The 22,334-nt window shown below is 47.0% G+C and overlaps 1 protein-coding gene across 1 annotated transcript; it reads left to right on the top strand.

Moving 5' to 3' along the window:
* Positions 1 to 1,005: 1,005 nt before the first annotated feature.
* LOC136284685 (protein arginine N-methyltransferase 5-like) lies at positions 1,006 to 21,016 on the top strand (the record flags this gene model as incomplete). The annotated part of the gene is made up of 12 exons (XM_066175048.1): positions 1,006 to 1,171; positions 2,245 to 2,408; positions 3,700 to 3,861; positions 5,917 to 5,994; positions 7,125 to 7,183; positions 8,621 to 8,743; positions 10,678 to 10,853; positions 13,434 to 13,543; positions 16,462 to 16,555; positions 18,211 to 18,327; positions 19,318 to 19,382; positions 20,788 to 21,016. Coding segments are annotated over 12 exons (1,467 nt in total), but the record flags the coding sequence as incomplete, so codon positions are not given.
* Between the last annotated feature and the right edge of the window lie 1,318 nt (positions 21,017 to 22,334).

Here is a 22,334-nt window from a genome sequence, read left to right as displayed (position 1 = left end):
GGGGCTAATTTGGGGGATTTTGGGGATAATTTTGGGGATAATTTCGGGATAATTTCGGGATGATTCTGGGAATTTTCGGGGGTGATTTTGGGGCTGATTTGGGGGATTTTGGGGATAATTTTGGGGATAATTTTGGGGATGATTTCGGGATGACTCTGGGAATTTTCGGGGGTGATTTTGGGGTTGGTTTGGGGGATTTTGGGGATAATTTCGGGATGATTTCGGGATAATTTCGGGATAACTCTGGGAATTTTCGGGGCTGATTTTGGGGCTGGTTTGGGGGATTTTGGGGATAATTTCGGGATAATTTCGGGATAACTCTGGGAATTTTCGGGGGTGATTTTGGGGTTGGTTTGGGGGATTTTGGGGATAATTTGGGGATAATTTCGGGATGATTTCGGGATGACTCTGGGAATTTTCGGGGGTGATTTTGGGGCTGGTTTGGGGGATTTGGGGGATAATTTTCGGGATAATTTCGGGATAATTTCGGGATAATTTCGGGATGATTCTGGGAATTTTCGGGGGTGATTTTGGGGCTAATTTGGGGGATTTTGGGGATAATTTTCGGGATAATTTCGGGATAATTTCGGGATAATTTCGGGATGACTCTGGGAATTTTCGGGGATGATTTTGGGGCTAATTTGGGGGATTTTGGGGATAATTTTTGGGATAATTTGGTGATAATTTCGGGATGATTTTGGGGCTAATTTGGGGGATTTTGGGGATAATTTTCGGGATAATTTCGGGATAATTTCGGGATAACTCTGGGAATTTTCGGGGGTGATTTTGGGGCTGGTTTGGGGGATTTTGGGGATAATTTTGGGGATAATTTCGGGATAATTTCGGGATGACTCTGGGAATTTTCGGGGGTGATTTTGGGGTTGGTTTGGGGGATTTTGGGGATAATTTCGGGATGATTTCGGGATGATTTCGGGATGACTCTGGGAATTTTCGGGGCTGATTTTGGGGTTGGTTTGGGGGATTTTGGGGATAATTTCGGGATAATTTCGGGATGATTTCGGGATAACTCTGGGAATTTTCGGGGGTGATTTTGGGGCTATTTTGGGGGATTTTGGGGCCGCCCAGGTGTGCCCAGGTGTGCCCCTCCCCTCCCCCCCCAGGTGGCACAACTTCCGCACCCTCCTCGACTACAACAAGCGGGTGGCGCTCGGTGAGGGGCGGGGCCTCCTTTCAAAGGGGCGGGGCTTCCCCGGGAGGGGCGGGGCTTCACAGAAGAGGGGCTGGAGCTAACTGAGGGGTGCGGCTTGGCCTGAGGGGGGCGTGGCCTGGGAGGGGGCGGGGCTTTGCGGAAAGACGGCGGGATAATCTAAAAGGGGCGGGGCTTACTTGGGAGGAGGCGTGGCCTCGCGTAAAGGGGCGGGGCTTAGCAGAGAGAGGGCGGATCCTCAGCTGGGAGCAGGGCGAGGTTATACTGGTTTATACTGGTCCATACTGGTTTATACTGGTGCATACTGGTTTATAGTAGTCCGTACTGGGTTGTACTGGTTTATGCTGGTTTGTACTGGTTTGTAGTGGTCTGTATTGGTCCGTACTGGTTTATATTGGTCTGTATTAGTCCAGACTGGTTTATATTGGTCCATACTGGTTTATACTGGTCCATACTGGTTTATACTGGTGCATACTGGTTTATACTGGTGCATACTGGTTTATACTGGTCCGTAGTGGTTTATACTGGTTTGTACTGGTTTTTTCCAGCCCTGGAGCTGGGCCCGGACCTGCCCTCGGCCCCGGCCCTGGCTGGCTTATACTGGTCCATACTGGTCCATACTGGGATATAATGGCTTACAATGGGTTATATTGATCCATAGTGGTTTATACTGGTCCGTAGTGGTTTATACTGGTTTGTACTGGTTTATACTGGTTTGTACTGGTTTTTTCCAGCCCTGGAGCTGGGCCCGGACCTGCCCTCGGCCCCGGCCCTGGCTGGCTTATACTGGTCCATACTGGTCCATACTGGGATATAATGGCTTACAGTGGGTTATATGGATCCATACTGGTTTATACTGGTCCATACTGGTTTATACTGGTTTGTACTGGTCTTTTCCAGCCCTGGAGCTGGGCCCGGACCTGCCCTCGGCCCCGGCCCTGGCTGGCTTATACTGGTCCATACTGGTCCATACTGGGATATAATGGCTTACAGTGGGTTATATTGATCCATAGTGGTTTATACTGGTTTGTATTGATCCATACTGGTTTATACTGGTTTGTACTGGTTTTTTCCAGCCCTGGAGCTGGGCCCGGACCTGCCCTCGGCCCCGGCCCTGGCCCGCTGGCTGGGGGAGCCGGTGAGGGCGGCCTTGCTCCCCACCAGACTCTTCCTCACCAACAAGAAAGGATTCCCAGTGCTGGGCCGGGGTCACCAGCGCCTGCTGGGACAGCTGCTCAAGGTACTGGGACATACTGGGTTATACTGGGTTATACTGGGAGGGGATTCGGGGGGAGGTTGGGCAACCAATAGGGTCCAAAATGGGGGAAAAATGGGGCTTTGGTACTGGTTTGTACTGGTCTGTACTGGTTTATACTGGTTTATAATGGTTTATACTGATTTGTTGTGGTCCGTACTGGTCTATACTGGTTTATACTGGATTGTACTGGTTTGTCGTCATCCATACTGGTTTGTATTAGTTGTTTACTGGTACATATTGGTTTATAGTGGTTTGTATTGGTTGTTTACTGGTTCGTCCTGGTTTATAGTGGTTTATATTGGTTGTTTACTGGTTCGTACTGGTTTATACTGGTTCATGCTGGTTTATACTGAGCCAAAATGGTTTATATTGGTCCGTACTGGTTTATATTGGTTTATATTGTTTTATACTGGTCTGTATTGGTTTGTACTGGTTTATATTGGTTTATACTGGTTTATACTGATTTATCGTGGTCCATACTGGTCCATACTGGTTTATACTGGTTTATATTGGTTTATATTGGTTTATACTGGTTTATACTGATTTATCGTGGTCCATACTGGTCCGTACTGGTTTATACTGGTCCATACTGATCCAGAATGGCTTATACTGGTTCATGCTGGTTTATATTGGTTCATACTGGTCCATACTGGTTTATACTGGTTAATGTTGGTCTATACTGGTCCAGAATGGTTTATACTGGTCCATACTGGTTTATGTTGGCTTATACTGGTTCATACTGGTTTGTACTGGTTTATACTGGTCCATACTGATTTATACTGATCCAGAATGGTTCATGCTGCTCCATGCTGGTTCATACTGGTCCATACTGGTTTATACTGGCCTATACTGGTTCCACATTAACCTGTGGAGCTCCGTACTGGTTTGTACTGGTTCATACTGGTTTATACTGGTCCGTACTGGTTCCACTTTAACCTATGGAGCTCCGTACTGGTTCATAGTGGTTCATACTGGTTTATATTGATTTATACTGGTTCATACTGGTTCGTACTGGTTCATACTGATTTATACTGGTTTGTACTGGTTCGTACTGGTTCATACTGGTCCGTACTGGTTCATACTGGTCCATACTGGTCCATACTGGTTTCTCTCACAGCTGGACGTGCAGGTCATCGTGCAGGGCGCCCCCTGGCGCTTGGCTTACACTGGTTTATACTGGTCTATACTGGTTTCATATTAACCTATAGAGCTCTGTACTGGTTCATACTGGTCCGTACTGGTCCATACTGGTCCGTACTGGTCTCCCCCGCAGCTGGACGTGCAGATCATCGTGCAGGGCTGCCCGAGGCACGGCGGGCGCCCCCTGGCGGCCTACCTGCAGTACCTGGAGCACCTGGGGCAGCACCGCCCGCCGCCCTCGGCCTACGAGCTCTACGCCCGCGGCTACGAGGATTACCTGCAGAGCCCCCTGCAGGTGAGGCGCGGCGCTGCAGCCCGGTTCCCACCGGTGCTCTCCCAGTAAGGCCAGGGCCCAGACCAGTAACAACCAGTAAGGGGAAAACCCCAAACCAGTAACTAAAAAGTCGTTCCCGGTTCGTGCCAGTGACCCCAAATTGGCTCCCAGTGATTCCAAAGCCTCTCCCAGTTCATCCCAGTTCAGCCCAGTTCATCCCAGTGACCTCCCAGTAACCCCAGGCCCCAAACCAGTAACTCCCAGTAAGGAAAAAACCCCAAACCAGTAACAAAATACTCGTTCCCAGTTCGTCCCAGTGACCCCAAATTGGCTCCCAGTGACCCCAAACCCTCTCCCAGTTCATCCCAGTGCATCCCAGTTCATCCCAGTTCATCCCAGTTCAGCCCAGTTCATCCCAGTGAGGCCCCAGTAACCCCCGGCCCCAAACCAGTAACTCCCAGTAAGGAAACGCCCCAAACCAGTAACAGAAAACTCGTTCCCGGTTCATCCCAGTGACCCCAAATTGGCTCCCAGTGATTCCAAACCCTCTCCCAGTTCATCCCAGTGCATCCCAGTTCATCCCAGTTCATCCCAGTTCAGCCCAGTTCATCCCAGTGAGGCCCCAGTAACCCCCGGCCCCAAACCAGTAACTCCCAGTAAGGAAACGCCCCAAACCAGTAACAGAAAACTCGTTCCCGGTTCATCCCAGTGACCCCAAATTGGCTCCCAGTGATTCCAAACCCTCTCCCAGTTCATCCCAGTTCATCCCAGTTCATCCCAGTGAGGCCCCAGTAACCCCAGAGCCCAAACCAGTAACTCCCAGTAAGGAAACGCCCCAAACCAGTAACAGAAAACTCGTTCCCGGTTCGTCCCAGTGACCCCAAATTGGCTCCCAGTGATTCCAAACCATCTCCCAGTTCATCCCAGTTCATCCCAGTTCAGCCCAGTTCATCCCAGTGACCCCCCAGTAACACCAGGCCCCAAACCAGTAACTCCCAGTAAGGGAAAACCCCAAACGAGCAACAAAGAGTTCGTTCCCAGTTTGTCCCAGTGACCCCAAATTGGCTCCCAGTGATTCCAAATCCTCTCCCAGTTCATCCCAGTTCATCCCAGTTCAGCCCAGTGACCGCCCAGTAACCCCAGAGCCCAAACCAGTAACTCCCAGTAAGGAAACGCCCCAAACCAGTAACAGAAAACTCGTTCCCGGTTCGTCCCAGTGACCCCAAATTGGCTCCCAGTGATTCCAAACCATCTCCCAGTTCATCCCAGTTCATCCCAGTTCAGCCCAGTTCATCCCAGTGACCCCCCAGTAACACCAGGCCCCAAACCAGTAACTCCCAGTAAGGGAAAACCCCAAACGAGCAACAAAGAGTTCGTTCCCAGTTTGTCCCAGTGACCCCAAATTGGCTCCCAGTGATTCCAAATCCTCTCCCAGTTCATCCCAGTTCATCCCAGTTCAGCCCAGTGACCGCCCAGTAACCCCAGAGCCCAAACCAGTAACTCCCAGTAAGGAAAAACCCCAAACCAGTAACAAAATACTCGTTCCCAGTTCGTCCCAGTGACCCTAAAGCCTCTCCCAGTTCATCCCAGTTCAGCCCAGTCCCTCCCAGTCCCTCCCAGTGACTCAGAACCAAACGGGAAAACCGGGAATTTCGCCCAAAATTTTGGGATGAAAAGACGGAAATTTTAGGAAAAAACCCCGGAATTCTTTTCGGATTCTTTTTTTGGGGACGAAAACGTGAATTTCGGGAAGTTTGTTTTTTGTTGTTGTGGTGGGGGGGAGGGGAAAAAGGGAATTTCGGGAGAATCCGGTTGGAATTCGGGGAATTTTGGGTGGAATTTTGGGTGGAATTCTGGGGAATTTTGGGTGGAATTTTGGGGGATTTTGGGTGAAATTTGGGAATTTTGGGTGGAATTCTGGGGAATTTTGGGTGGAATTCGGGGAATTTTGGGTGGAATTTGGGAATTTTGGGGGAATTTGGGTGGAATTTTGGAATTTTGGGTGGAATTCTGGGGAATTTTGGGGGGAATTTGGGGAATTCTGGGAATTTTTGGGAATTCCGGGCGTTTTTCCAGCCCCTGATGGACAACCTGGAGTCGCAGACCTACGAGGTGTTCGAGAAGGATCCCATCAAGTACTGCCAGTACCAGCAGGTCTGCTCATTTGCATAAAATTTGCATCTCATTTGCATGCTCCCAACCCACCCCATGCGTTTCCCTGCTGCTACCAGCGGGTCAGCTCATTTGCATAAAATTTGCATGCAATTTGCATATCCAGAACACCCCCCCCCCCCCCAGTCATGTTAAGCGTCACTACTGGGGGTGCGAGCTCATTTGCATAAAATTCGCATCTCATTTGCATACGCAGAAGCCGCCCCTTACCGTTTCCTCCTGGTAGCAGGAGGTCGGCTCATTTGCATAAAATCTGCCTCTCATTTGCATGCCCAGAACACACTCAGTTAAATTAACTGCCATTGCTAGTATGTGAGCTCATTTGCATAACATCTCCATCTCATTTGCATATCCAGAACACACTCAGATTAGCTACCACTACTAGGATGCGAGCTCATTTGCATCAAATTTACATCTCATTTGCATACACACACAACCCAACCCTTGCAAATTCCGCCTGGTAGCAGCAGGTCGCCTCATTTGCATAAAATCTGAATCTCATTTGCATGCTCCCAACCCGCCCCGTTCCGTTCCCCGCTGCTACCAGCTGGTGAGCTCATTTGCATCTCATTTGCATATTCGCAAGCCTGCACGTGCCAGCAGGTTCCCTCATTTGCATGCAATTTGCATGCCATTTGCATAATTTCCCTAACCGGCCCAGATTCTAATTGACGTATTAACAGCCTGATTTGCATATTCATTGCCTTAGTTTTGTGTCGATTTTCTCATTTGCATACGGCTGCCTCATTCGCTTGGGTGGGGCCTAATTTGCATAAACTTCTTTGTGATTTGCATAAACGTTTCGATAGCTGGTTTGATGATCAGCGTGATTTGCATAGCCCCGCCCTTCATTTCCGGGCCGGGCAAACTGCCTGCTCTCTCCATTCGCTTGACCACGCCCCTAATTTGCATGAAGCAGCTGTAATTTGCATACAGAGCTCATTAATTTACATACGCGCGGTTCTAAGTGGTGTATAACGGCGTTGATTGGCACGGCTGCTGCTCTAATTTGCATAGCCACGCCCCCTAATCAGCGCGAGCAAGGGGATGAGGTGGTTTGCGTGTGGCCACGCCCCTTGATTTGCATAAATTTGCATATTTCCTCCCCCCAGGCCATTTTTAGGTGTCTGCAGGATCGGGTGCCCGAGGGGGAGCGGGAGACGAACGTGCAGTGAGTGCCCCCAAAAATCCCCCAAAATTACCCAAAATCCCCCCAAATCCCCCCAAAAATCGCCCAAAATCCCCAAAATCCAAAAACCCCGCCCCAAAAATCCCCAAAATCCCCAAAAAATCCCCGAAATTCAGCCCCAAAATTCCCCGAAAATACGGCCGGAAAAGACCCAGAAACCGTCCCAAAAATGACCCGAAATCCCCCAAATCCGCCCCAAAATCGCCCAAAATTCGCCAAAATTACCCCAAATCCCCCAAAATCCCAAAAATCTGCCCCAAACTTCTCAAAAATCCAAAAAACCCGCCCCAAAAAATCCCCGAATTCCCCAAAATTCTCCCTCGAAAATCCCAAAAATCCCGAAAAAAATCCCGCTTGGAAATGCCCGAAAATCCATCCGGACCTGGCGCCAAAATCGCCCAAATTCACCTCAAAATCGGCCCCAAATCGCGCCAAAATTCCCAAAAATCCGGCCCTAAAATCCCCAAAATTCCCAAAAAATCCCAAAAAGCCTCAAATCCCCAAAATTCCAGCCCCAAAAATACCCAAAATGCCCCAAAATTGGCTCCGGAATTGCCCCAAAATCCCCGGAATTCCCCCCAAAATCAGCCCCCAAATTCCCAAAAATCTGATCCAAAAATCCCCAGAATTCTCCCAAAATCCCCAAAATTCCCAAAAAATCCCCGAAATTCCCCCCAAAATTCTCAAAACTCCTCAAAAAATCCCCAAAAAATCCCCCAAATCCCCAAAATTCCCCAAAATTCCCCCAAATTCCCCAAAAAAATCCCCAAAATTCCCCAAAAAATCCCCAAATTCCCCAAAATTTCCCCAAAATTCCCCAAAATTTCCCCAAAATTTCCCCAAAATTCCCCAAAATTCCAGCCCCAAAATGCCCAAAAATCCCCCCCCCAATTTTTGGTGTTTTCGGGGTTTTTTTTCTGTTAATTTTGGTGTTTTTGGGGTAATTTTGGGCCGTTTTGGCCGATTTCGGGGTGAATTTTGGGGTTTTCGGGGGCGCAGAAGCCGATTTTGGGGTGAATTTTCCCATTTTTGGGTTTTTTTAGGCCGATTTTGGGGTTTTTTGGGGGGCTGATTCTGAAGGTTTCTGTGGTTGTTTTCGGGGTTGATTTTGGGTTAATTTTGGGGTTTTTGGGGTAATTTTGGGCCGTTTTGGCCGATTTCGGGGTGAATTTGGGGGTTTTCGGGGGCGCTGAACCCGATTTTGGGGTTAATTTTCCCATTTTTGGATTTTTTTAGGCCGATTTTGGGGTTTTTTGGGGGGCTGATTCTGAAGGTTTCTGTGGTTGTTTTCGGGGTTGATTTTGGGTTAATTTTGGGGTTTTTGGGGTAATTTTGGGCCGTTTTGGCCGATTTCGGGGTGAATTTGGGGGTTTTCGGGGGCGCAGAGGCCGATTCCGAGGTGCTCGGTCCCCATTTCAGGGTGGTCATGGTGCTGGGGGCCGGCCGGGGGCCCCTGGTGGCCGCGGTGCTGCGGGCCGCCCGCCAGGCCGGCGCCAGGGTCCGGCTCTACGCCGTCGAGAAGAACCCCAACGCCGTGGTCACGTGAGTGCCCATCGATGCCTGACCGATCGGGACCGATCGGGATCGATCGGGATCGACAGGGATCGATCGGGATCGATAGGGATCGATGGAGATTGATAGGAATCAATAGGGATCAATAGAAATTGATGGAGATTAATAGGGGTTGATGGAGATCAATAGGGATTGACGGAGATCAATGGGGATCAATAGGGATTGATAGAGATCAATAGGGATCGATAGGGATTGATAGAGATCAATAGGGATCGATAGGGATTGATAGAGATCAATAGGGATCGATAGGGATTGATAGAGATCAATAGGGATCGATAGGGATTGATAGAGATCAATAGGGATCGATAGGGATCGATAGGAATCAATAGGGATCAATAGGGATTGATGGAGATCAATAGGGGTTGATAGAGATCAATAGGGGTTGACCCAGATCAATAGGGATCAGTAGGGATCAAAAGGAACCAATAGGGATCAATAGGGGTTGATAAAGATCAATAGAGATCAATAGGAGTTGATAGAGATCAATAGGGATTGATAGAGATCAATGGGGGTTGACAGAGATCAATAGGGATCAATAGGGATTAATAGAGATCAATAGCGATCAATAGGGATTGATAGAGATCAATGGGAGTTGACAGAGATCAATAGGGATCAATAGGGATTGATAGAGATCAATGGGAGTTGATAGAGATCAATAGGGATCGATACAGATTGATAGGAATCAATACAAATCAATAGGCATTGATAGAGATCAATAGGGATCAATAGGGGTTGGTAGGAATCAATAGGGAGCAGTAGGGGTTGATCGGGATCAGTGGGGATCGATGGGAATCAGTAGGGATGGATAGGGATCAGTAGGGATCGATGGGAATCAATAGGGATGGATAGGGATCAGTAGGGATCGATGGGAATCAATAGGGAGCAGTCGGGATTGATAGAGGTCAATACGGGGCAATAGGGGGCAATAGCCTTTGATGGGGACCAATAGGGATTGACAGAGATCAATGGGGATCAATAGGGATCGATAGGAACCAATAGGGGTCAATAGGGGTTGACAAAGATCGATAGGGATGAACAGGGATTGATGGGGATCAATAGGGATTGATAGGGATCAAAAGGGGTTGATAGGGATCAATAGAGATTGATAGAGATCAATAGGGATCAGTGGGGATCGATAGGGATTGATGGGGATCAATAGGGATTGATAGAGATCAATAGGAACCAATAGGGTTTGATAGAGATCAGTAGGGATTGATAGAGGTGAATAGGAATCAGTAGGGATCGATAGGAATCGATAGGGATCGATAGGGATTGATAGAGATCCATGGGGAGCAATAGGGATTGATAGAGGTCAATAGGAATCAGTAGAGATCAATCGGGATCAATAGGGATCGATAGTGACCGATAGAGATCAATAGGGGTTGATAGAGATCAGTGGGGAGGAACAGGGGTTGATAGAGGTCAATAGGAATCAGTAGAGATCAATAGGGATCAATCGGGATCAATAGGGAGGAACAGGGGTTGATGGAGATCAATAATGATTGATGGAGATCAATAGGAGTTGATAGAGATCAGTAGAGATCAATGGAGATCAATAGGGATCGATAGTGATCGATAGGGATCAATAGGGATCGATAGCGATCAATAGGGATCAATAGGGAGCGGGGCGGGTTATCGATCACCAATATTTTATCGATCCCCGATCGGGATTTCTCCCCGATCGAGCGGGGGGGGGGGGTTATTAATGGTTATTAGCGATGATTAACGCGCTAATTAATGCTAATTACCGCTGATCAGGCTGGAGAACTGCCAGCGGGAGGAGCGGGGGCGGGTTATCGATCACCAATATTTTATCGATCCCCGATCGGGATTTCTCCCCGATTGATCAGCGGGGTTATTAGCGATGATTAACGCGCTAATTAAGGCTAATTACCGCTAATCAGGCTGGAGAACTGCCAGTGGGAGGAGTGGGGCTCGCAGGTGTCGGTGGTGCCGCGCGACATGCGGGGCTGGGCGGCGCCCGAGCCGGCGGACGTGGTGGTGTCGGAGCTGCTGGGCTCCTTCGGCGACAACGAGCTGTCCCCGGAGTGCCTGGACGGGGCCCGGGGCTGCCTCAAGGGTGGGCGGGGAAAACGGGGGGGAAAACACGGGAAAATCGGGATAACACCACGGGAAAACGGGGGGGAAAGCACGGGAAAATCGGGATAACACCACGGGAAAATGGGATAAAACCACGGGAAAATGGGGGGAAAGCACGGGAAAATCGGGATAACACCACGGGAAAATGGGATAACACCACGGGAAAATGGGGGGAAAAATAACGGGAAAATGGGGGGAAAACCACGGGAAAACGGGGGGAAAACACGGGAAAACGGGGGGAAAACACGGGAAAACGGGGGGAAAACACGGGAAAACGGGGAGAAAACACGGGAAAACGGGGGGAAAACACGGGAAAACGGGGGGAAAACACGGGAAAATCGGGATGAAACCACGGGAAAATCGGGATAACACCACGGGAAAACGGGATAAAACCACGGGAAAACGGGGGGAAAACACGGGAAAATCGGGATGAAACCACGGGAAAACGGGGGGAAAACACGGGAAAATCGGGATAACACCACGGGAAAACGGGATAAAACCACGGGAAAACGGGGGGAAAGCACGGGAAAACGGGGGGGAAAGCACGGGAAAACGGGGGGAAACCACGGGAAAATGGGGGGAAAAACCACGGGAAAACGGGGGGAAAACACGGGAAAACGGGGGGAAAAGCACGGGAAAGCCGGGATAAAACCACGGGAAAATGGGGGAAAAATAATGGGGAGAAATGGGGGAAAATAATGGGGAAATTGGGGAAAAATAATGGGGAAACGGGGGGAAAAACGACGGGAAAACCGGGATAAAACGACGGGAAAACGGGAATAAAACCACGGGAAAACGGGGGGAAAAACACGGGAAAATCGGGATAACACCACGGGAAAATCGGGATAACACCACGGGAGAATGGGGGGAAAAGCACGGGAAAACGGGGGGAAACCACGGGAAAACGGGGGGAAAAGCACGGGAAAATCGGGATAACACCACGGGAAAACGGGGGAAAATCACGGGAAAATCAGGATAACACCACGGGAAAACGGGGGGAAAAGCACGGGAAAACGGGGGGAAACGACGGGAAAATGGGGGGAAAAGCACAGGAAAATCGGGATAACACCACGGGAAAACGGGGGGAAAAATAACGGGAAAACGGGGGGAAAAATAACGGGAAAACGGGGGGAAAAGCACGGGAAAATCGGGATAACACCACGGGAAAATCGGGAGAAAACCTCGGGAAAACGGGGGGAAAAATAACGGGAAAACGGGGGGAAAAGCACGGGAAAACGGGGGGAAAACCACGGGAAAACGGGGGGAAAAGGACGGGAAAATGGGGGGAAAAGGACGGGAAAACAGGGGGAAAATAACGGGAGAACGGGGGGAAAATAATGGGGGAACAGGGGAAAAATAACGGGAAAACCGGGATAAAACCATGGGAAAAGGGGGAAAATGATGGGGGAATGGGGAAAAATAATGGGGGAAACGGGGGGAAAAACGACAGGAAAACCGGGATAAAACCACGGGAAAAGGGGGGAAAAATAATGGGGGAAAATAATGGAGGAAACGGGGGGAAACGACGGGGAAACAGGGAAAAAAATAATGGGGAGAAATGGGGGAAAATAATGGGGAAACGGGGGAAAAACCGGGAAAATAGGAAAAAAAAAAGAGGGAAATGGGGGGAAAAACCGGGAAAATGGGCCAAAAAAACAACGGGGAGAAATGGGGGAAAAACGGGGGGGAAAATGGGGAGAAAATGGGGGAAAAACGGGAACAAAAGTGGGGAAAAATGGGGGGAAGGGGGGAAAAAAGGGAGGGAGAGGTGGGGGAAGGGGAGAGGGAAAAATGGGGAATGGGGAAAAAATTGGGAGAGGAAAGGGGGAAAAAAAAGTGGGAAAAACGGCCGAAAAATGGGAGGATTGGGATAAATTGGGGGGAAAAAGAGGAATTTGGGGGCAGGAAAATGGGAATTTTGGGGGGAAAAACGGGAATTTTGGGGGGAGGAAAATGGGAATTTTGGGGGGAAAAACGGGAATTTTGTGGGGAGGAAAATGGGGATTTTGGGGGAAAAAAATGGGAATTTAGGGGGAAAAAATGGGAATTTTGGGGGGAAAAAATGGGAATTTTGGGGGGAGGAAAATGGGGATTTTGTGGGGGGAATATGGGAATTGAGGTGAAAAAAAATGGGAATTTTGTGGGGGAAAAAATCGGGAATTTTGTGGAGGAAAAACCGGGAATTTTGTTGGGGGGGAAAAACGGGAATTTTTGTGGGGGAAAAAACGAGGATTTTGTGGGGAGGAAAATGGGAATTTGGATGGGAAAAAATGGGAATTTTGTGGGGGGAAAAACGGGGATTTTGATGGGAAAAAATGGGAATTTTGATGGGAAAAAAATGGGAATTCGGGTGAGGAAAAAACTGAATTTTATGTGGAAAAATGTTTTACTGGGAAAAGGGCGTTTGGATGGGGAAAAAAAAAAGGGAATTTTGGATGGGAAAATGAATTTTTTTGGGGGGAAACCCGTCGGTTTTGGGGCGGAACGGGGGGATTTGTGTCCGGGCGGTCGCGGGGTTTTTCCTGCCATCCCGAACGTTGCGGATTTTTCGGAATTGCAGCGGACGGGGTGTCCATCCCCCAGTCGTACACGTCCTTCCTGGCTCCCGTCTCCTCCTCCAAACTCTACAACGAGGTGCGCGGCTGCCGCGAGCACGACCGGCACCCCGAGGTGGGAGAAACGGGGGGAAAATGGGGGGAAATGGGAAAAATGGGGAAAAATGGGGGAAAATGGGGAAAAATGGGGAGAAACGGGGGGAAAATGGGGGAAATGGGGGAAAATGGGGAAAAAATGGGGGAAAAATGGGGGGAAATGGGGGAAAATGGGGGAAAATGGGGGAAATGGGGGAAAAATGGGGGGAAATGGGGAAAAATGGGGGAAAATGGGGGAAAAATGGGGGGAAATGGGGGAAAATGGGGAAAAATGGGGAGAAATGGGGAAAAATGGGGGAAAATGGGGGGGAAAATGGGGGAAAATGGGGGAAAATGGGGGAAAATGGGGGAAAATGGGGAAAAATGGGGGAAAATGGGGGGAAAATGGGGGAGAAATGGGGGAAAAATGGGGGAAAATGGGGGAAAATGGGGGGAAATGGGGGGAAAAGGGAAAAAATGGGAAAAAATGGGGAAAAATGGGGGAAAATGGGGGGAAAATGGGGAAAAAATGGGGGAAAATGGGGGGAAATGGGGGAAAAATGGGGAGAAATGGGGGAAAATGGGGGGAAATGGGGGAAAAATGGGGAGAAATGGGGAAAAATGGGGAGAAATGGGGAAAAATGGGGGAAAATGGGGGAAAAATGGGGGGAAATGGGGAAAAATGGGGGAAAAATGGGGGGAAATGGGGAAAATGGGGAAAAATGGGGGGAAATGGGGGGAAAATGGGGAGAAATGGGGGGAAATGGGGAGAAATGGGGGAAAATGGGGGAAAATGGGGGAAAATGGGGGAAAAATGGGGGAAAATGGGGGAAAATGGGGAAAAATGGGGGGAAATGGGGGGGAAAATGGGGGAAAATGGGGGAAAATGGGGGAAAAATGGGGGAAAATGGGGAAAAATGGGGGGAAATGGGGGGAAATGGGGGGAAATGGGGGAAAAAATGGGGAAAAGTGGGAAAAAAGCAAGAAAAAAACAGGAAAAAAGGGAAAAATGAGAAAAGAGGGAAAAAAGGGGGAAAAAGGGAAAAAAAAAGGGAAAAAATGGGGGAAAAATGGGGAAAAATAAGAAGCAAGGGGAAAAAATGGGGAAAAAAGCAAGAAAAAAATAGGAAAAAAAGGGGAAAAAAGGAGAAAAGTGGGAAAAAGCAAGAGAAAAATAGGAGAAAGGGGAAAAATGAGAGAAGAGGGAAAAAAAGGGGAAAAAGTGGGAAAAAAGGGGAAAAAGGAAAAATGAGAAAAGGGGGGGAAAGGGGGAAAAAGGGGGGAAAGGGGAAAGAAATGGGGAAAAAACAAATAAAATAGGAAAAAAAGGGGGAAATGAGGAGGAAAAAAAGGCGGGAAAATGGAGAATTTTAAATTTAAAAAATGGAAAAAAAATTGTGGGAAAAACCCGAAAAATTTGATTAAAAAATGGGAAGAAAAAAAAAAGGAAAAAATGGAGAATTTTGATTTAAAACACAGGGGAAAAAAAAAAACAAAGAAAAAAAAGGAAAAGTTTGGTTAAAAATGGGGAAAAAATGGAGGAAAAACAGGAAAAAAAAACTGAGGAAAAAACCCGAAAAATTTGATTTAAAAACAGGAAAAAAATTGAGGAAAAAACCTGAAAGTTTTGATTAAAAAGTGGGGAAAAAACTGAGGAAAAAACCCCCAAAAAATTGATTTTAAAATGGGGAAAAAAAATTGAGGAAAAAACCCGGAAAATTTGATTTAAAAATGCGAAAAATAAATGAGAAAAAAACCACGAAAATTTTGATTTAAAAAACAGGAAAAAATTGAGGAAAAAACCTGAGAATTTTGATTAAAAAACGGGAAAAAATTGAGGAAAAACCCCAAAAATTCGATTTAAAAAAAAAGGGAAAAAAATTGAGGAAAAAACCCCGAAAATTTTGATTAAAAAATGGGAAAAAAAGTTGAGGAAAAAACCCGAAAATTTTGAGTCAAAAATGGGGAAAAAACTGAGGAATAACGGGAAAAAACCCGAAAATTTTGATTAAAAAATGGGAAAAAAAATTGAGGAAAAAAACTCGAAAAATTTGATTAAAAAATGGGAAAAAAAATTGAGGAAAAGACCCGAAAAGTTCGATTTAAAAATGGGAAAAAAATTGAGGAAAAACGGGGAAAAAAAATGAGGAAAAAACCCCGAAAAATTTGATTAAAAAATGGGAAAAAATTGAGGAAAAAACCCAAAAATTCGATTTAAAAAAGGGGAAAAAAAATCGAGGAAAAAACCCCAAAAATTTTGATTAAAAAATGGGAAAAAAATTGAGGAAAAAAACTCGAAAAATTTGATTAAAAAATGGGAAAAAAAATTGAGGAAAAGACCCGAAAATTTCGATTTAAAAATGGGAAAAAAATTGAGGAAAAACGGGAAAAAATTGAGGAAAAAACCCCGAAAAATTTGATTTAAAAATGGGAAAAAATTGAGGAAAAAACCCAAAAATTCGATTTAAAAAAGGGGAAAAAAAATCGAGGAAAAAACCCCAAAAATTTTGATTAAAAAATGGGAAAAAAATTGAGGAAAAAAACTCGAAAAATTTGATTAAAAAATGGGAAAAAAAATTGAGGAAAAGACCCAAAAAGTTCGATTTAAAAATGGGAAAAAAATTGAGGAAAAACGGGAAAAAAATGAGGAAAAAGCCCCGAAAAATTTGATTAAAAAATGGGAAAAAATTGAGGAAAAAACCCAAAAGTTCGATTTAAAAAAAGGGAAAAAAAATCGAGGAAAAAACCCCAAAAAATTTGTTTAAAAAATGGGGAAAAAAACTGAGGGAAAAAAATGGAGAATTTTGATTTCGAAAAACGGGGAAAAAAATCGAGGAAAAACCCGGAAAATGTTGATTAAAAAAAATGGGAAAAAAATTGAGGAAAAACGGGGGAAAAAATCTGAGGAAAGCCGTTGGGATTTGGGGCGAATTTGGGGGGATTTGGGGCCTTTTGCAGGCGCAGTTCGAGACGCCGTACGTGGTGCGGCTGCACAACTTCCACCAGGTGGCGCCGCCGCTGCCCTGCTTCACCTTCGAGCATCCCAACCCAGGTGAGGAAAGTTCCGGAAAACAAAACAAAAACAACAAAAAAAATTCCTGGGGAAAAGGTTAAAAAAAGAAGAAAAAAAAAAAAAAAAAAAAAAATCCCCGGGAAAACGTCACAAAATTCCGGAGGAAACCCTCAAAAAATTCCAGCGGAAATTTCCCGGCCCCAAAAAAAATTCCAGGGGGGGGGAAGACGTCCCTAAAATTCCAGGGAAAATTGGCAAAAAAATTCTGAAAATTCCAAGGAAAAACCTCCTGAAAATTCCGGGGGGAAAAAATATCCAGGAAAGAAAACCTTGGAAACGTCAGGGAAGATCGCGCTCAAAATTCCAGGAGAAGCTCCCCAGAATTCCGGAGAAAATCTACAAAGAATTCCAGGGAAAATCGCCCAAGAAATTCCGGGGGAAAATCGCCCAAAAATTCTGGGAAAAATCTCCCAAAATTCCGGGGAAAATCTTCCCAGAAATCCGGGGAATATTGGCCCAAGAAATGGGGAAAAATTCCAAAAAAAAAAGGTGGGAAAAAGGCTTGAAAAAAGAGGGAAAAATACAGAAAAAAATGGGGAAAAATTCGGAAAGAATGGGAAAAAAAGTCGGAAAAAAAGAGAAACAAGTTGGGGAAAAATACAAACGAAGAAAGAGAAAAATTTGGGAACAAAATAGGCAAAAAATCCGGAAAAAACCGGAAAAAATACTGAAAAGAAGGGAACAAAATTCAGAAAAAATGCGGGGAAAAAAAATCCGAGAAAAAAATCGGGAAAAAATTGGAAAAAAAAAAAAAAGAAAAAACCTGAAAAAAAATGGGAAAAAAAATCCGGGAAAAAAGCGGGAAACCGCCCGGAAGTGGGCGGAAACCACGGGGAATCTTCCGGATTTTTTTTTGCCGGGATTTGACGGAATTTGGGGAATTTTCCAGACCCTTCCCCCGACAACAGCAGCTTTAAAAAAAGAAAAAAATAAAAAGAAAAAACTCCAGAAACAATGGGGGAAATTCCAGAAGAAAAGAAAAAAATAGAAAGAAAAAAGGGAAAAAAATGAAAAAAAAAAGAAATAAAAGAATCAGGGAGAAAAAGGGGAAAAAAATGGTGAAAAAATGCGAAAAAAATTGGGAAAAAATCCAAAAATAAGGGGAAAAAATCCAAAAAAAAAGGGGGGAAAAAATCGTGAAAAAATCCGAAAAAAAATTGGGAAAAAATCCAAAAATAAGGGGAAAAAATCCGAAAAAAAAGGGGGAAAAAATTCCAAAATGAGGGGGAAAAAAATCAAAAAAAAGGGGGAAAAAATCTAAAAAAAAAGGGGGGAAAAAAATCGTGAAAAAATCCGAAAAAAAATGGGGAAAAAATCCAAAAATAAGGGGAAAAAATCCAAAAAAAAGGGGGGGGGAAATCCCCAAATGAGGGGAAAAAAAAATCCAAGAAAAAAGGGAGAAAAAAGTCTAAAAAATCGGGGAAAAAACCCCAAAAAAGTCCCGAAAAAATTACGAAAAATTAAAGAAAATACGGGGAAAAAAATCCGGAAAAAATTGAAAAAAACCTGAAAAAAAATGGGAAAAAAATCCGGGAAAAAAGCGGGAAACCCCCGGAAGTGGGCGGAGACCACGGGGAATCTTCCGGATTTTTTTTTTTTTCCCGGATTTGACGGAATTTGGGGAATTTTCCCAGACCCTTCCCCCGACAACAGCCGCTTCACGGAGCTGAGCTGGCGCGTGCAGGTGGGGACGGTGCTGCACGGCTTCGCCGGCTACTTCGAGACACGCCTCTACCGTGACGTCACCCTCAGTGAGGGCGGGGCCCAACGGGGGGCGGGGCCGAAGGGGGGCGGGGCCCAACGGGGGGCGGGAAAATGTAAAAATTTGGAGGAAAAACGGTGAAATTTGGGTGAAAAACGGGGAAAAAATGAGGTTGGGGAAGGGGGGAGTGGGCGGGGTTTGGAGTTGGGGGCGTGGCTTGGCGGGGTGTGGCCGTAAGGGGGCGTGGCCTGAGGGAAATGGGGGGAATGGGGTTAGGAAAAGGAGAAGGGGCGGGGCTTGGGTTTGGGGCGGGGCTTGGGGGGCGGGGGGGAAGAAGGGAAAGTTTGGGCAAAAGATGGAGGATTTTGGGTAAAAGTTTAATGGAAAAAGGGGGAAAAGCTGCAAAAAAAAAAAGGGGGAAGAAAAGGGAAAATTGGGGGAAAAAACCCAAAAATTTGGGGGGAAAAGGGAAAAATTGGGGAAAAAACTCAAAAAATTTTGGGGGAAAAAGGGAAAATTGGGGAAAAAAAACCCCAAAAATTTGGGGGAAAAAGGGACAATTCGGGGAAAAAAAACCAACAAAAATTTGGGGGAAAAAAGGGAAAATTGGGGTAAAAAAATTTAAAAAATTTGGGGGGAAGAAAAGGGAAAAATTGGGGAAAAAAACTCAAAAAATTTGGGGAAAAAAAAGGGAAAATTGGGGAAAAAACCCAAAATTTGGGGGAAAAAAGGGAAAAATTGGGAAAAAAAATCAAAAAATTTGGGGGGAAAAAAGGGAAAATTGGGAGAAAGAAAAACCCAAAATTTGGGGGGAAAGCCTCAAAATTTTGGGATGAAAAAGCAAAAAAAATTGAGGGGAAAACGGGAAAATTTGGGAATTTTTGAGGCTAAGTTGGGAAAATTGGGGGAAAAAAAATGGGAAAGTTTTGGGGGAAAATTTTGAGGGATTTGGGGGTAAAAATGGGGAAATTTGGGGGGAAATTTCGGGGGAAAGCCCTGGGAATTTTGGGGTAAATTTGGGGGGTTTTGGGATTTTCAGGCATCCGGCCCGAGACGCACTCCCCGGGCTTGTTCTCCTGGTTCCCCATTTTCTTCCCCATCAAGGTGAGTGAAAAACGGGAATTTGGGGAAAAAACGGGGATTTGGGGGGAAAACAGGAATTTGGGGGGAAAAAAACGGGAATTTGGGGGAAAAAATGGGGATTTGGGGGGAAAAAATGGGAATTTGGGGGAAAAAACGGGGATTTGGGGAAAAAACGGGGATTTGGGGGGAAAAAATGGGAATTTGGGGAAAAAAATGGGGATTTGGGGAAAAAAATGGGGATTTGGGGGGAAAAAATGGGAATTTGGGGGAAAAAATGGGAATTTGGGGGAAAAAATGGGGATTTGGGGAAAAAACGGGAATTTGGGGAAAAAAAAAACGGGGATTTGGGGGAAAAATGGGAATTTGGGGGGAAAAAAAACGGGGATTTGGGGAAAAATGGGGATTTGGGGAAAAAACGGGGATTTGGGGGGGAAGATGGGAATTTGGGGGAAAAAACGGATTTGGGGGAAAAATGGGAATTTGGGGAAAAAACGGGAATTTGGGGGAAAAAACGGGGATTTGGGGAGGAATAAAATGGGAATTTTAGGGAAAGAAAATGGGAATTTTGGGAACAAAAAACCGCAGGAATTTTGGGAGAGAAAATGGGAATTTTGGGAGAGAAAAACGAGGATTTGGGGAGAACAAAATGGGAATTTTGGGGAAAAAAAAGGGGAATTTGGGGGAGAAAACAATGGAAATTCTGGGAAAAAAACAGGGATTTTGGGAAAAAAAAACCAAAATGGGAATTTGGAGGGAAAAAATCAGGAATTTGGGGAGAAAAAAACGGGAATTTTGGGGGAAGGAAACAGGAGTTTTGGGGGAAAAAATGGGAATTTTGGGAGAGAGAAAAATGGGGAATTTTGGGTGAAAAATTCCGGAATTTCGGACGGAAACTTGGGGGAGGGGGGGGAAAAAAAAGGGAATTTTGGGCCCAAACTTGGGGAGGTTTGGGCAGAAATCCGGGAATTTGGGGCGGAAAATCGGGAATTTGGGGCGGAAAATCGGGAATTTGGGGCGGAAATCCGGGAATTTGGGGCACACATTTTGGCGGCCATATTGGCGGGCGTGACCCCTCCCACCTCAGCCGCCATCTTGGTGGGCGTGGCCACTCCTGTTGTCGGCCATCTTGGTAGGCGTGGTCACACTTTGGCGGCCATATTGGCGGGTGTGACCACTCCTATTGTCGGCCATCTTGGTGGGCGTGGCCACTCCCATTTTGGCGGCCATCTTGGCGGGTGTGACCACTCCCACCTGGTCAGCCATCTTGGTGGGCGTGGCCACTCACAGTGGCCACCTTGGTAAGCGTGGTCACACTCCGGCGGCCATCTTGGTGGGCGTGGCCACTGCCCATCCTCTCGCCCAGCTCGGTGGGCGTGTCCCAGCTGACTCCTCCCCCTTTTTTGCTCCCCTCCCCCCCCCCCAACAGCAGCCGGTGCCGGTGCGGGCGGGCCAGGAGGTGGCGGTGGCGTTCTGGCGCGTGGCCACGCCCACCAAGGTGTGGTACGAGTGGGCGGTGACGGCGCCGGCGTGCTCCGCCCTCCACAACCCCACGGGCCGCTCCTACACCATCGGTCTGTGAGGGCCACGCCCACGCCGGGCCACGCCCACGCCGGGCCACGCCCACGCGGGGACAATAAACGGCTGCAGACACCTCGGCTCCGAGCCTTGCGGGGAATTATGGGAGTTTCGGGGGGAAGATCCGGGAATTTCCGAGGGAGTTTTGGGAGAAAAATCCGGGAATTTTGGCGGGAAAATCCAGGGATTTGGTTGGGAAGAAGTCCTGGGATTTTTTTGGGGGGGGGGGGGAGGGGGGTGTGCGGAAAAGTTCTGGAATTTTTTGTGGAAAAGTCCGGGAATTTTGGGGGAAATCTGGGATTTTGGGGGATTTTGGGGGGGAAATTGGGGGATTTTGGGAGAATTCCAGGACTTTTGGCGGAGATCCTGGAATTTTGGGGGAAATTTGGGAATTTTCGGGGGAATCTTTAAATTTTGGGGGAAATTTGGGGGGATTTTGGGAGGAAATCATGGAATTTGGGGGGAAATCTGGGATTTTGGGGGGAAATCTTGGAATTTGGGGGGAAATCTTGGAATTTGGGGGGAGTTTGGGGGGGAAATGCGGAGATTTTGGGAGAATTCCAGGACTTGGGGGATATCCTGGAATTTTGGGGGGAAAAATTCTGGAAATTTGGGGGGATTTGGGGAAAAGTCTGGATGGTTTTGAAGATTTGGGCAGGAAAATCCGGGAATCTTTTGGAAAGTTTGGGAAAATTCTGGAACTTTGGGCGAAAAAATCCCGGAATTTTGAGACAAACCCGGGAATTTGAGACGGATTCCGAGGGGATTTGGGAGAAAAATCCTGGAATTTTGGGGGGAAAATCCGGGAAGTTTGGGGGGAATTGAGGGAATCTTCGGGAAAAAGCCGAGAAAAGCTGGAAGGAGCCGTTGGGAATTGACGGGAAAACGACGAGAAGTCGGGTCAAAAATGAGGGAAATTTGGGGCAAATCCTGAGAAAATCCCCCAAAAATCGGGGGGGGGAAAAAAAAAATAAAAATTCGGGGAAAAAACTTCTGCGAATTTGTGGGAAATCACTTGGAATAGAAACGGAAGGAACCGGGGCCAAACCCCAGAATTTTGGGGACTTTTTTTTCGGTTTATTTTCATCCCTGCCGCCCCCGCCGTCATTTTCCTGCTTTTCACCGCCTCCGATCCCCTCCTCCCGCCCCTCGCGCTTCCCTCGGCGCCTCCCAATCCCGATTTTTTTACGGTTTTTTCCCCCAAAAAATCCTTTTTTTCCCCCGCGGTTTCCCCCTTCCCTACTCGAGCGCAGGCCGCGCTAGGCCGCGCTAGGCCGCGTTGCCACGGCGACGGCGCGGCGGGAGAAAAAGGGGCGTGGCCACGCGCCCCCCTTCAGCCAATCGCCGCGCGCGTCTCATCCTCCAATCCGCCGCGCCGGCGCTTCGGAGCTTTGCGTC

This window comes from Chamaea fasciata, unplaced genomic scaffold (assembly GCF_029207755.1).
Source record: "Chamaea fasciata isolate MVZ Bird 193981 ecotype frontalis unplaced genomic scaffold, bChaFas1.0.hap1 SCAF_1266, whole genome shotgun sequence".
Lineage (NCBI taxonomy): Eukaryota > Metazoa > Chordata > Aves > Passeriformes > Sylviidae > Chamaea > Chamaea fasciata.
The sequence above is the reverse complement of the archived record's forward strand: the minus strand, read 5'-3'. Positions and strand labels throughout refer to the sequence as shown.